This window comes from Lutjanus erythropterus, chromosome 23 (assembly GCF_056507025.1).
Source record: "Lutjanus erythropterus isolate fLutEry1 chromosome 23, fLutEry1.hap2, whole genome shotgun sequence".
Taxonomy (NCBI): domain Eukaryota; kingdom Metazoa; phylum Chordata; class Actinopteri; order Lutjaniformes; family Lutjanidae; genus Lutjanus; species Lutjanus erythropterus.
Genome location: NC_139339.1, coordinates 17,347,748 through 17,359,976, shown reverse-complemented (window position 1 = coordinate 17,359,976; position 12,229 = coordinate 17,347,748). Strand labels below are relative to the sequence as shown.

At 38.9% G+C, this 12,229-nt stretch overlaps 1 protein-coding gene across 1 annotated transcript; it reads left to right on the top strand.

The window, feature by feature from the left end:
• Positions 1 to 1,509: 1,509 nt before the first annotated feature.
• On the top strand, positions 1,510 to 11,768 carry rab39bb (RAB39B, member RAS oncogene family b). Its single transcript, XM_084712404.1, has 3 exons — positions 1,510 to 1,966; positions 8,638 to 8,818; positions 9,912 to 11,768. Exons 1-3 carry the CDS (start codon positions 1,752 to 1,754, stop codon positions 10,155 to 10,157), a joined length of 642 nt encoding a protein of 213 aa, XP_084568530.1. The 5' UTR covers positions 1,510 to 1,751; the 3' UTR covers positions 10,158 to 11,768.
• The last annotated feature ends 461 nt before the right edge of the window (positions 11,769 to 12,229 follow it).

Genomic DNA, 12,229 nt, shown 5'->3' with positions numbered 1-12,229 from the left:
TATGTGGAATAATATCCTACATTATATGACTGGATTACAACAATAAAATGTTCTGCAAGGTAAAATATACATTTTTGTTGATGGAGTTTGGTGGCTTCGGAGAAAGCAGTATCTGGTTTACATAGCTTCAGTTTCCCATCAGAAAAGGCTGCCTGACTGCAAAGTCCAAAAAGAGAGTAACCAACGTACACCATATTGTGAAAGCTAGCACACGTTTATTGCTTTTTGTGTTAAATTAAAAGCTTCTTCCACATATTTCTCAGCTTTTTTAAGCTACCAACCTAACGTTAGCTGCACAGAAATACAGTTAGCAAGAATAGCAGAATAAGTTTATGCCACTTTACATCAAGTTTGAGTGTGAAGTGTGAATAGTGTACTTAACAAAGTCTGTTTAAATGTGTAGAATTACCATTATAAACAGAGCAATCAAGTTACATTACTTTGAATATTGTGATATTTGGATTAGCTTTGCTTTTTTTTAAACAAGTAATAAGTAATTATATCAGAATACGTTTTTGTACATTTTTAAAGTATCCTGCTTCTATATTATGATACATATTGTTACACATTAAAGTAATGCAGGGTAGAAGCATATAGAGAAGGCATATCTTGGTATTAATAGTCAATTTCACTTGTTTGACTCATTGCTTATTACATGCAATTTTAATGTCAATGTCACATTTTAAGGGAGTTTTAGGAATCCATTTAACTGATTCTGTGCAAAAAAACAAGTGGTCTGAACCAAGTATTCAGAGCTTTACTTAAATTATGGTGAGTAAAATATACTTAAAACATGAACATAAACATAACAGTATATTTATTCATAATGAACCCTTTTAAAATGCTGCAGTAGTCTGAATATGTAAACAAGCCAGCAGGGTCACACATTCAGATGCCAAAGCCTCATATCAAAAAGAGGCATTAGACGACGGCCAATAATCCAAAAAGCTGGCTTATTAAAACATCAGTTGACGCCATCAAGTGACAAGAAAAAAAAAAGCATAAGAGGATTTTCTCTTATATCTCGTGATTTTAATTGAATCACGCACTGAATACAATAAGGCACAGTAAGCCAGTTATGTGTGTTAGAGGGGAGGGGAACGCGCGGGCAAACAGCCAATTAAAGGTTATGTTCCAGCCCCTGAATCAAGGCAGAGTTAGTCTAGCAATATAAATTGTTGTAATATGTTTTGCTCCTTGTGACTCTAACGTGTTTTAATTCAGTAGTAGCACCATAAGTACAAAGAATACAAAGACAGACACCATTAATCAAGGAGGGGGTTACACACTTTTAATTAGTATTGGAAAATAAGGATGACAAGCTATTAAAAAACTCAATAAATGGTCTAAAGTTTTCTGCATAAATAAATACTTTTAACTTCTCCCATGATCGTCTCTCCATCACAGCCAGATAGAAGTTATGCATGCTTCCCAAATTTATGGTCACTTGACAATAAATGTGCACCACTGCATAGAAACAAGGGGTGGCTCCTCTTACCACTGGCTCATCTTACCCCACTCTCCCCTAATCCAGTAAAGTTGATAATAAAGTTGCCTTACACATATTAGGAATGTAATAAAAATACAGAGATGAGATTTAATCTAATGTTGATCTTTCTTCCTCTCTGTCTCTCTCTCTCATAAACGCACCATATAGATATAACAGACAGACAGACAGACAGACAGACAGGCAGACAGCGCTACAACGCGACAGACAGACAGACGGTGAGACAGGCACTTCCTAAGCAGTCATGGAGGCGATCTGGCTCTATCAGTTTCGGCTGATCGTCATCGGGGACTCCACGGTGGGGAAGTCGTGTCTGATCCGGCGGTTCACGGAGGGTCGCTTCGCCCAGGTGTCGGACCCCACCGTCGGCGTGGACTTCTTCTCCCGCCTGGTGGAGATCGAGCCCGGCAAGAGGATCAAACTGCAGATCTGGGACACCGCGGGACAGGAGCGCTTCAGGTCAGACAACGGCTGCGTGCGTGTGTGTGCGTGTGTGTGTGTGTGTGTGTGTGTGTGTGTGAGAGAGAGAGAGAGAGACAGACAGAGAGAGAGACTACTGTAATAGTACTGTAATGGTAGGTTTATTAGCATAGTGGTTTATAGTTTGATATGTACCAGCATCTATGAATTTTAATTTTAAGCATCACAAGATATAATATATGTAAGGATCGTTCTTTAACTTCGTAATTTTTTGTAACTCAGTCATTATTTTTATTTTATAAAAAGTGATTTTTGTTAGATTTCCTTTGTCCCAGATTTTGGACGTTTGCCTAATTTTAAAATTCAATATTGATCCAATACTAACTTCAAACATAAATGACACAAAACAACTCGTATTTATGACATGTATCATGTATCATGTATCATGTGTTGTAAGAAATAGTATTTTATGCATTTTCTTCATAAAAAGAACACCTGTCTCATGGGGTCACTGTCATTTCCACCACACTGGACAAAATGTAGATAAAAGTGCTCAAAATTGCACATATTCGATAAGATTTTAATCTGGAACATGTCTGTGATTTCATGGTTTGCACCGTTTGATTTAGTACATCCTTACAGCAGAAGTTCATTTAATACTACTGTTTTAAAATTAGGCCTATATACATTTTAAAGACATTTAAATGTATTTTGTCAAACACTGCTTAAATCAGTTTGTATTATTGTGTGACTTTAAAACACTGACATCACACAACAATACACACAAACTAGAGAAGGAAATTTCTGAGGAAACTGTTGAAAAGCTGACTCTGAATTGCGTCGCTGGCTCGAGAAGTTGAACTCTACTGCAGGTAATACGGGGCTACGTACCTCATGTAACCCCACTTCAAATAATCTGAACCGTTCCATTAAAGTGCTACTTTACAACACTTTTAAATCACAGACTGATGTAAAAAGACAACTGACAAAAAACATTTTTGACAGTTTCACCATCTGCTGTTTTGAAACATCTGCTGTCTAAAAATAAAACCAGCGGTGCACAATAGGAAATAATGCAGTGTCTGTTTATGCAACAGTAGTTTATGAAGAAGAAGTGGGTAGTCAGGATAAGCAGCTGACTGACACATAAAAGAGAAACTTAATTCAGCAGAAAAGTTGAGGAAGACACATCAGAGGAGCGTTCACAGTAATACGCCGCTTTACTGACAGGTGATCTCTGGGAAGTGCAGTGCAGAATCTCGGCCACGTCGCACCACAGATGTCCCCAAACACTGAGGACAACATGGAACCTGTGGTTTACTGGTGTTGATTCTGATTTATTTGGAAACTGAAAGTGTGACATGTTTCCTCATGTCTTGTGAATATATAATGGGAAAAAAACAGCTTTTACAGAACTGAGAGCTGAATGGACCTTTGACTTCGACCAGACGTGAAATGATTACATTTTCTCATAGAGCTCAGTAAAGAAAAAAGAAAAAACCCAATAATGCATGACAAGAAAGATGATTAATAGACAAAAATAGTGCCAAAGAATTGCAATTTTACTACATTTCCAGGATAGATGCATTTATGTATTGTAGAAATTGTACACCCTGGTTTATTTCTCAGATTTGTTTCGTTGTGACAGGTGTTGTTACACCTGGTATCAAAATATGATCTGTATCTTTTTACATTATCTGGATAACAAATGATCTAATCTGTGTGTTTACATCTGAATAAATGTGTAATTAGTTATTAGACACATCATTTTCAGGCTTCCCACTTGCTCGCTGTCAAGATTTGAAAGAATTATTTTTTTTTATTTTAGTCTTTATCAGTGTTATGTTATGTACAGATGTTTACATTGCTACCTCCAGATGTCATCAGGCAGTTCAAGTTTTAAACCTTGCATTAACACGTTTTCCAGGATAATCTGCCTGAATACAGATCACATTTTAATACAGGGTATAAATGTGGTCTAAATGTATTTGTTAATTAAAAGAAAAAGGATCATTTGTACTTAATGTTAGGGGACACTAGGTTTTTGGAACTTAATAACGTACAGTAGCCCAGAGGTCTCAAAACTGGAATTGCTACCTCTGTCTAATTCTTTACTCACACAACAGAGAGTGTAGTTCTTCAAATGAGGTTTGAGGTGATACAAGCAGAGAAAATGACTGGAGGGGTTGTCTCTGATGAGTAAACAGATGAAAGTGCTCTCAAGAGCCGTAGTTCACATTATTCTGAGGAAAATAAACCTGTTTGGGGAGTAAAAGGGCTGAAGGGGAATCTTAATTCAAACATGTTTTTTTCTTTCTGTTAAAAGAAGTCATAACTGACATGTTTGGAGAAACTTACTGTAGAGGTTATTTTAGGGCTCCTTATTTACTTCAATATGTAGTGTTCTGTTTTTACTGTCCAACATTTTATTTACTCTACATCAAATAATTTGGATTATTTGAAATATTGCTCTCTTCAAACCAACCAAACTCCATAAGCAAAATAAGTGATTTTACATTGCAGAAAGTAAAATTGGTGATTGTACCTGTGGAGTTTGCTTGGTTTCAAGAAAGCAATATTTGGCTTATATGACGGTTTCTCTTTAGAAAAGGCTGTCTGACAGCAAGGTAAAGCAGTGAAATTTTTCTAAATATAACGTAAACTTAAACTGATTATGATTTTTTTTTTTCAGATGGTTGCTTTTTAAGTAGCTAAAATACGTTTTGCTGCTGACCTGACAACATCGTAATTAGAAACAGCTATTTTATCACTCTTATCAAACCCACCAGACTCCATTTACAAAACTTTTAGTGGACGTACTCAGACAGTTCAGCAGTGTTGCATAATACTGGACTAATCTGAAAGAAGTTTGTCCCCCATTAGTAACTTAGACAACGAAACATGGGAAAATAGGGTTAAAAAGGTTGAAAAACACCAGTTAGCTTTTAGTCCAGTAGTTGAGTGAATGTACTTAGTAACATTCCTCTACTGCCTGACCTCATCACATAAAAGTTCAGGAAATGCACATTTAAAATGCAAATATCTCCCCATCAGCTTGTAGAGAGAGGTGTAATAAAGCCAGAATGATGTATATGTCAGAGCCTAAAATGCATCTTTCACACATGCTTGCACACACACGCACTCACACATTCAGCTCTACTCATCATCCTGACAGAAGGGGCCTGGTCTCACCTGTCAGCATGATTAGTGTCTCTATGGCAACCGTGACACGTCCCTCCAAGACCGAAGGACACATCAGAAACCTTTCTCAAATGTCAAGGAGCCACGATGAAGAGAAAATCTGAGCTTTTCTCTCACAAATAAATCAGTGATCTGCTCATTTTTCTCCTTTAAAACTGTAGGATAGGAATTTAAGAGTCACTTTATGTAAGACGAGTGGTACTTCACCTGTTTCATTTATTTTTTGACAGCATTGTTAAATGAGATATGCACCAGTTGGATGCACCATTAATTTCTCATAGGAGAAACAAAGGTTGATCATGTGAAACCTCTGTGGCTTATTGGCTTTTTGGCCCTTAAACCACATTCCTAGTCTTCTTTCGGCTAACAAGATTTTTGTGGACTGAGAAACGCATTTGAAAGGTAATCTTCTATCATCTTCTATCATGTTTGGACTGTTGAGTGGACAAAACAAGCTTTTTGAAAAAATTTGGGCGTAAAGAAATTGTCAACAAAGTCAATGAAAAGTCCAAAACATTTGAGCTGAATATAGATTATTCCTCTGTACCATACAGCTCCATTCTCACCGCCCCCCCCCCCCCCCCCCCCCCCAAAAAAAATGCTGTTGCACTGGGTGACATGTTGTTGCTGTCAGTACTATTGAGCACTTCAAATGTGTGCCAGTCAGCCACGGAAAATAGTCCCCAACAAATGTACTAGATACAAACTACAGCACCCAGCTTGCTTTCTTTTTAAGAAAAGTCATAAAGTATAGAGAGATGGAATTAATACATGGTTGGTTTTAGTTTGTAGTTTCATAGATTATGTTGATGATAACAGAAATATAGAATGAACCCAGTCTTAATTTTAATTTTACTTTATTTAAACTTGTTCCCTCTGTGGGTCTGTTTATCTTGAGTGGAGTATTAATTTAGTGAAAGTTTTAACGCTCCCAGACAGCATCCTTTGATCCACTGAGGTAGCCATTTTGACTCATGTGCTGTAGCCATTTTAGGAAAGTATTTAAGATTCACTAGTACTGACATTTTTACATATTTTGGGATTTTGTGACGCTGTAGTGTTTGACTGACTTGAATCAACCTCATCTTCCTTGTCAGTTCTCTTCTCCTCCAGATCTCATCTTAGTCACTGTTATTTCAACTGTGTATTTGCTCCTTCGATAACTATATATACTGTGTGTGTGTGTGTGTGTGTGTGTGTGTGTTTGTGTGTTGAATCAAATGAATCACTCGCTGGTTCTGAACATTTGCCACCTACTCCTCCTCTCTTTACTGTACCCTCTCCGTCGACTAATCCTCCCTTCTTCCTCTTTCATGACACGTCCCTCTTTCCCATCCCTACCTCAGGTCTGTAATTTTCCTTCTCGTTGTATTTATGTCGATGTTCTCTCTGTGAGGACATTGTGGGAAGATAGGCGCATCATAAGGGGGTTGGTGTGTGGATGCGGGGTGTCACATCTTGTCACAATCTAGCAGCACTTCTCTTCACTTCCTCCCGCTGCAGTGTTTGTTTTGTAAAGTCAAACAACACGAATCTAGTTTCCACTTGGGCTCAACTGATATTAAGTTTTATTGATGTTGTATTAAAATGAACACTATCTGTACAATTACTCATTGCAGATACTTGGCATGCTGGCTAGTGCTGATATATTTCATTTCACATTTATTTTAAATTAGTCAAGACGCTGATAACAGACAACAAAATGCATTAAAATCCAGATGAAATGAAAAATACCCTTTTAACCCTTTTTAGATTACATCACTAATGTTGTTTATTATGTTGTTTAATTCATCAAAACAAACAAGACAAGTCACAGTAGCTGGAAAAATGACCTAGATGAGTGGTTTTCAAACATTTTCTGTCCAAGTCGCACCGAAGGACAAGCCAAAATCTCATTTATATCCATGCCCCTATAACCAACTTAACCAAAGGAGGCAACGAGTCCTAGCCAATAAGGGGCAGAGTTCCCAGAGTGCGGATGAGAGAAAAAAATACGGCATTTTAAAAGGTTTTTTACGTTATAGAATTTTTCTCTGTATTTGGAAGAGTGCATACAAAGTGCTGTAATCATGTATGGTTGTCACAAAATCCCAAGGCACACCTGGACTTGCCTCACGGTCACTACGCACCATTTGAGAACCACTGATCTAGATCATCATATTATCCACAATCCTTCATACTCAGCTGTCTACAATATCTTCTCTTCATCCAGTTTGTTCCCAGCTTCTCAGCTCCTCCACCTGACACCTCCATCACCTCTGCTTCTTCTGCTCCTTTCACACCTCCTGTCATCAGTTTTTTTCCTCTGAATAGCTTTCACCCTGGATTTATCAGGTCTCACTTTCCCTTTCCCTCACTGCAGGTTATTCATGTCTCTTTATCCTGAGCAGAAAGACAAATTGTTAAGAATGGATTAATCTGTGTGATTGTCAGTGTAACTAATTTTGTTTGTTAAAGAAATGTTAAACTAAGAAAAGCTTTGCCATCACATCACATAGTATTTGCCCTGCTAATCAGCATGTAGGCTAATGCTAATGTCTGCTCCGTTCTTAAAGAAGCAACTCCTTAACCAGGAAAGCATTGTAGCTACTGAGTGTCCAGCTATGGGTTGGCCAAATATGCCATATGTTAGATTGAAATAACAATTAATCTTGCTTTTTGCTTTTTTCTGTATCATACCAGAGTCCTGCACACATCCAGACGTGCAAATCTGCACCCGCAAAGCTGGAAACTGAAACTAACTGTTAACCACCATAATTGCCAAGTTAAATGACACTAGCTTGTGGCTATCAAAAGCTAACACTTTTTGGCACTTTTTGCAAGCAGCACACATCTGAAGTTATTCTCTCAGGCCCCACCAAATGTTTAAATGTCTGACTTTGATGATGTGTTGTCGACAATTTGGTATTTCCCATTGGCTATTTTTGCTTTTATGTCATTATGTCCATGTTCATGTACTAACTAACCCACATCACTGTCTGACAAGTGATGTTCCATTATTTGACCAGATGTGGGGTCAAAGGTTGTTGTTGTAGGCTTTCACAATAAAATAAAAAAATCTCAGCAGATGGTGTTAACTGATGTAAATGTGAAAAATACTACACTATCATTAAATCATTTTTGATCTGTGCTCCAATAACATTTCTGCAAGCTTGGTAACTCAGTCAACTTTGTTATTTTCTTATAAAGCAACATATAGGGTCACATCTTAATGTTAGCAAAACGCACACGCACGCAAAGTTCTGCACAGACAGGCTGTGGACAGTAAGGTGCAATTCTGTTCTAGTGCTGACAAAGCTGGGTACTAATTAACCATTTATTTAAATGGGCACGAGCAGAGTAGTCTTACATGTCATATTTATAACACATGGCATTTATCCTTTGCTAAACAGGCTGCTTTAAAAAAACTGGGGTCATAGATTAAGAGTGTACCCACTTCTACAGACACTATTACACCACTGTTTCTGGCTCTGATCTTTGTCTTCCCCTCCATTTTGCAACCTCTGCAGGTCCATCACCAGGGCTTACTACCGTAACTCTGTGGGCGGGCTCCTCCTGTTCGACATCACCAACCGCCGCTCCTTCCAGAACGTCCATGATTGGCTGGAGGAAGCTCGCAGCCATGTGCAACCACACAGCATCGTCTTCCTATTGGTGGGCCACAAATGTGACCTGGAGGCACAGCGCCAGGTGTGTAAAGTATAAAAGAACACAATATTCATAAGACTTAAAATTAATTGATGGGATAATGCTGTCTTGAATGTTATGTAACATTTAGCAAAGTCTGCAGGATTAAAAATAACTTTTTTGTCCAGATTTAGATCAACACACATTTGGATCAGAGGCAAGTTGTCATTGTTTGTTGAATTCTCTTGGGTCAGATGGCAGACAGAAAGCAAAAATATCACCACTGAAATTTAGACATTACAGGATGACAATGCAAAAACACTCGGCATAAGACTGTCCACACTTAACATTGTTGTAGCAGCGGGATTAAAAAATCAAATTTCCAATTTTAGCGGCTTCATTCTGATCTTGATCTGTTCATCTCATCACTGAGCGTTGAACCAGAAAGCTCATTTACAAGACTCTTATCACACTCACCTCAAAATTGTGAAAGTGATGCTACTCAGTGCAGATGATTTGATGCTTCTGTTCAGTCTCGTGTGGATTGGCTGAATTGCCAAATGATCTTGTGAGTGAGCAGTCTGGCTCATTTCATCATAACCAAAAGCAGGTTCAGACACTATCTAGCAGCTTTAGAGGCAGCGTGCTCACACACACAGTCAATGCATTAATGCACTCTGTGGTTGCAGGACCAAAACACACTTGCTATCTTATATTTCATCCATTTGGAATAAGAGAGGCCAATATTTGCATTAAAAAATGTCAATTATACAGCCACAATTCCAAATAAACCTTTAATATCCAATAATGATCGCTGTCACCTGTTATATTATATAAGACCTTCTGCCTCTCTTTACTTTTAATTGTTGCATTTTGATTCGCTTGAATTTCTTTTTTGTGTGAAAAGAAACTGAACAAAGCAAAAAACAAAAACTTTACCAACTCATTTAGCGATTTGGACCAAAGAAAGCAAATTATGGGTTTGAAAACTGCATTCCTGGGTTTAGTTCTTGGAGCTCCTTAGTTCCCGGGAAAGACTGAAGACCTCAAAACCTCTACTATAGTTCTCAGAGGGTGTGGTACGTCTCTTAGCTTCTGAGGGCCCAGTTCCAACTAGAGAAAGTTTCATCTCATCTCATCTCATTTGATCTTATAGGTGACCCGTCAGGAAGCAGAGAAGCTGGCGGGGGCGTATAAGATGCGCTACGTCGAGACGTCGGCCCGCGACGCCATCAACGTGGAACATGCCTTCACCGAGCTGACCAGAGACATCTTTGCCCTGGTGCGGTCTGGAGATATCACAATCCAGGAGGGCTGGGAGGGCGTGAAGAGCGGGTTCGTCCCCAACGTGGTTCACTCCTCAGAGGAAGTGACCAAGAGTGACCGCCGCTGTCTATGTTGATTTGGGAAGAGTTTTGTGACTGAAGGTGAAAAGAGGCGGGATCCAGGAAGGATTCAGAGGGGGAGTGGCTGACGGACTGAGGTGTCAGCCCTCGGACTGAAACTGTTGGTAACCCTCTATTGTTCTTTCTTCAGACTGGATACAGTGGAATTCCAATGAAAAGGCTGGTAGATGGCGGAGAAGAACACCTTGAACGTGGGTGGATAGCTGAAGGGTTGTGCCCATTTCTGTTAACCTTTTATTTCTCAGAGAGGAAGGATCACAGATGCTCATTTACTTGCGAGGGCTCCCATGATTCAACTCCTTTAGTTTTCTTTTGGGCTTCTTGCCTGAAAGTACCTCCCTGAAAGTTTTAGAAAGGCCTTAGAAAGAGGATCCATTCTGGGTCTTCCCCAAGATCCATTGACACTCTTGTTTAATCTTTCTTTCTCTCGTCATCTCCTCCCACTACTTCTTAATCTTCTCCTCTCCTCCAATATGCAATTACATGACCACATATGAAACTATCACTTTTACGTTGGTGTCCAACATCCTCCTAGCACATATTCAAAAAAAAGTTTAGTCAGCACCGTTAGATTCAAACGCCATCGTTAAGAAGAGTTGTTTTTCTCTTGTGCTGACATTTTGCTCCACATTCCACCACCAGAGCTCAATGGAGGAGTCCTGGAGGTGCTAAATATGACGAGGGAAGAGCATTTCCCTCCTGGAGCTGTGATCTTGTTGCCAGAGACCACATTATTTCTCTTTGGAGCAATTTAGGCCTCCAGTGAGCTCAATGACATTGACTACATGGTTATATCCACTATCATTCTGCTAAATACCACACTATAACAACATCGTCACCCATCCAGTTCCTAATGGACTCCTTAAGCAGGAAGAGACAACGTGTACAGCTTAACTGACCAAGGTGGACTTGCTGGACTAGCTTAACAACTCCTGACTGTCTGCCTTTAATTGGGGACTTGTTAAGGTGGACCGATGGGAATGTTGGATCCAGAAAGCACCTTAATAGCCAAGTCCACCTTAACTGTGGAGCTTCGTTTGTGACTTTTGAGGGGTGCTAAACAAGCTGGAGATAATTTATTTCTTGAAAGCAAAGCAAACAAAGAGGGACCAGACCACGGACTCCACAAAAGAACCACAATATCCACAATGCACGCATACGGATAATATAATCATGCAAAGAAAGTCCAACTGGCAGAATCAAGCCAACACAGATACAGGCACGAGGGAACTACAAGATTAAGTTTTTGTTCTGAGCAAGTGATTTCTATGCCTTTTTTAAGTGTGCGCGCAAGTGTAATATCTCATCAAACCTTTATGTTTATTTTAATACACTCAGATGCTACAGGTTGATAGTTAGTTGGGAATTTTCTGCAGTTCAAAGATGCCACTTAACCCTTCCAAAGTCCCACCCCTTTTTACTCTGTGCTCCAACAGTTGGGGAAGCTTGGTACCTGGTGGAACCTCGGTCAACTTTCTCCTTTCCTGTTTCCTGTATTTATATTTCCAATCTGCTTGGTTCATCTAAGTTGAAAAGAAATGCAAATTTTGAAAATGGTTAAAAGATAATGCTAGGTAGGGCTGACACCTTTAGTGTGGAAAAACAGGGCTCAACATGTCAGTTGCTGTAAAAAAAATATTTTGACTTTCAGACACTTAATTATTCTGGTGGATTTTTATGCAACAGTTTGGGCTTTGTGCACATCAGTATAGGTGGCCTTTGCTACTCTCAACATGAATGTAAAGGAAATAAAGATCTAGTAAAACAGCTGCATCAATTACATTAAAGGTTAAAAAATCAGAATATCAGAATGTCAAAATAAGTCCATTTTGCCAAAGTTAGGTACTTTAAGGTGTCTTTTTATAAGTCTCCAAGCAACATCTTAACCATCTTCAAAATTTGGTTGGTATTTCAACATAGACAAGACTAGCACATAGCATATCTGAGTGAAGTAGGGTATGAAAATGCAATAAAAACATGGCACCGGACAAAATTACAACACAGATTACAGTGCCTCATCTTGTTGCCACATGCCTTGTTGACATTATGGCGACACTTTATCTACATG

Excerpts from the sequence above, each read along its gene's own strand:
- rab39bb (XM_084712404.1), top strand. The coding sequence starts at position 1,752 with ATGGAGGCGATCTGGCTCTATCAGTTTCGGCTGATCGTCATCGGGGAC. Across the intron at positions 1,967-8,637 it reads GCGGGACAGGAGCGCTTCAG|GTCCATCACCAGGGCTTACT; the intron begins GTCAGACAACGG and ends CAACCTCTGCAG. Across the intron at positions 8,819-9,911 it reads ACCTGGAGGCACAGCGCCAG|GTGACCCGTCAGGAAGCAGA; the intron begins GTGTGTAAAGTA and ends TTGATCTTATAG.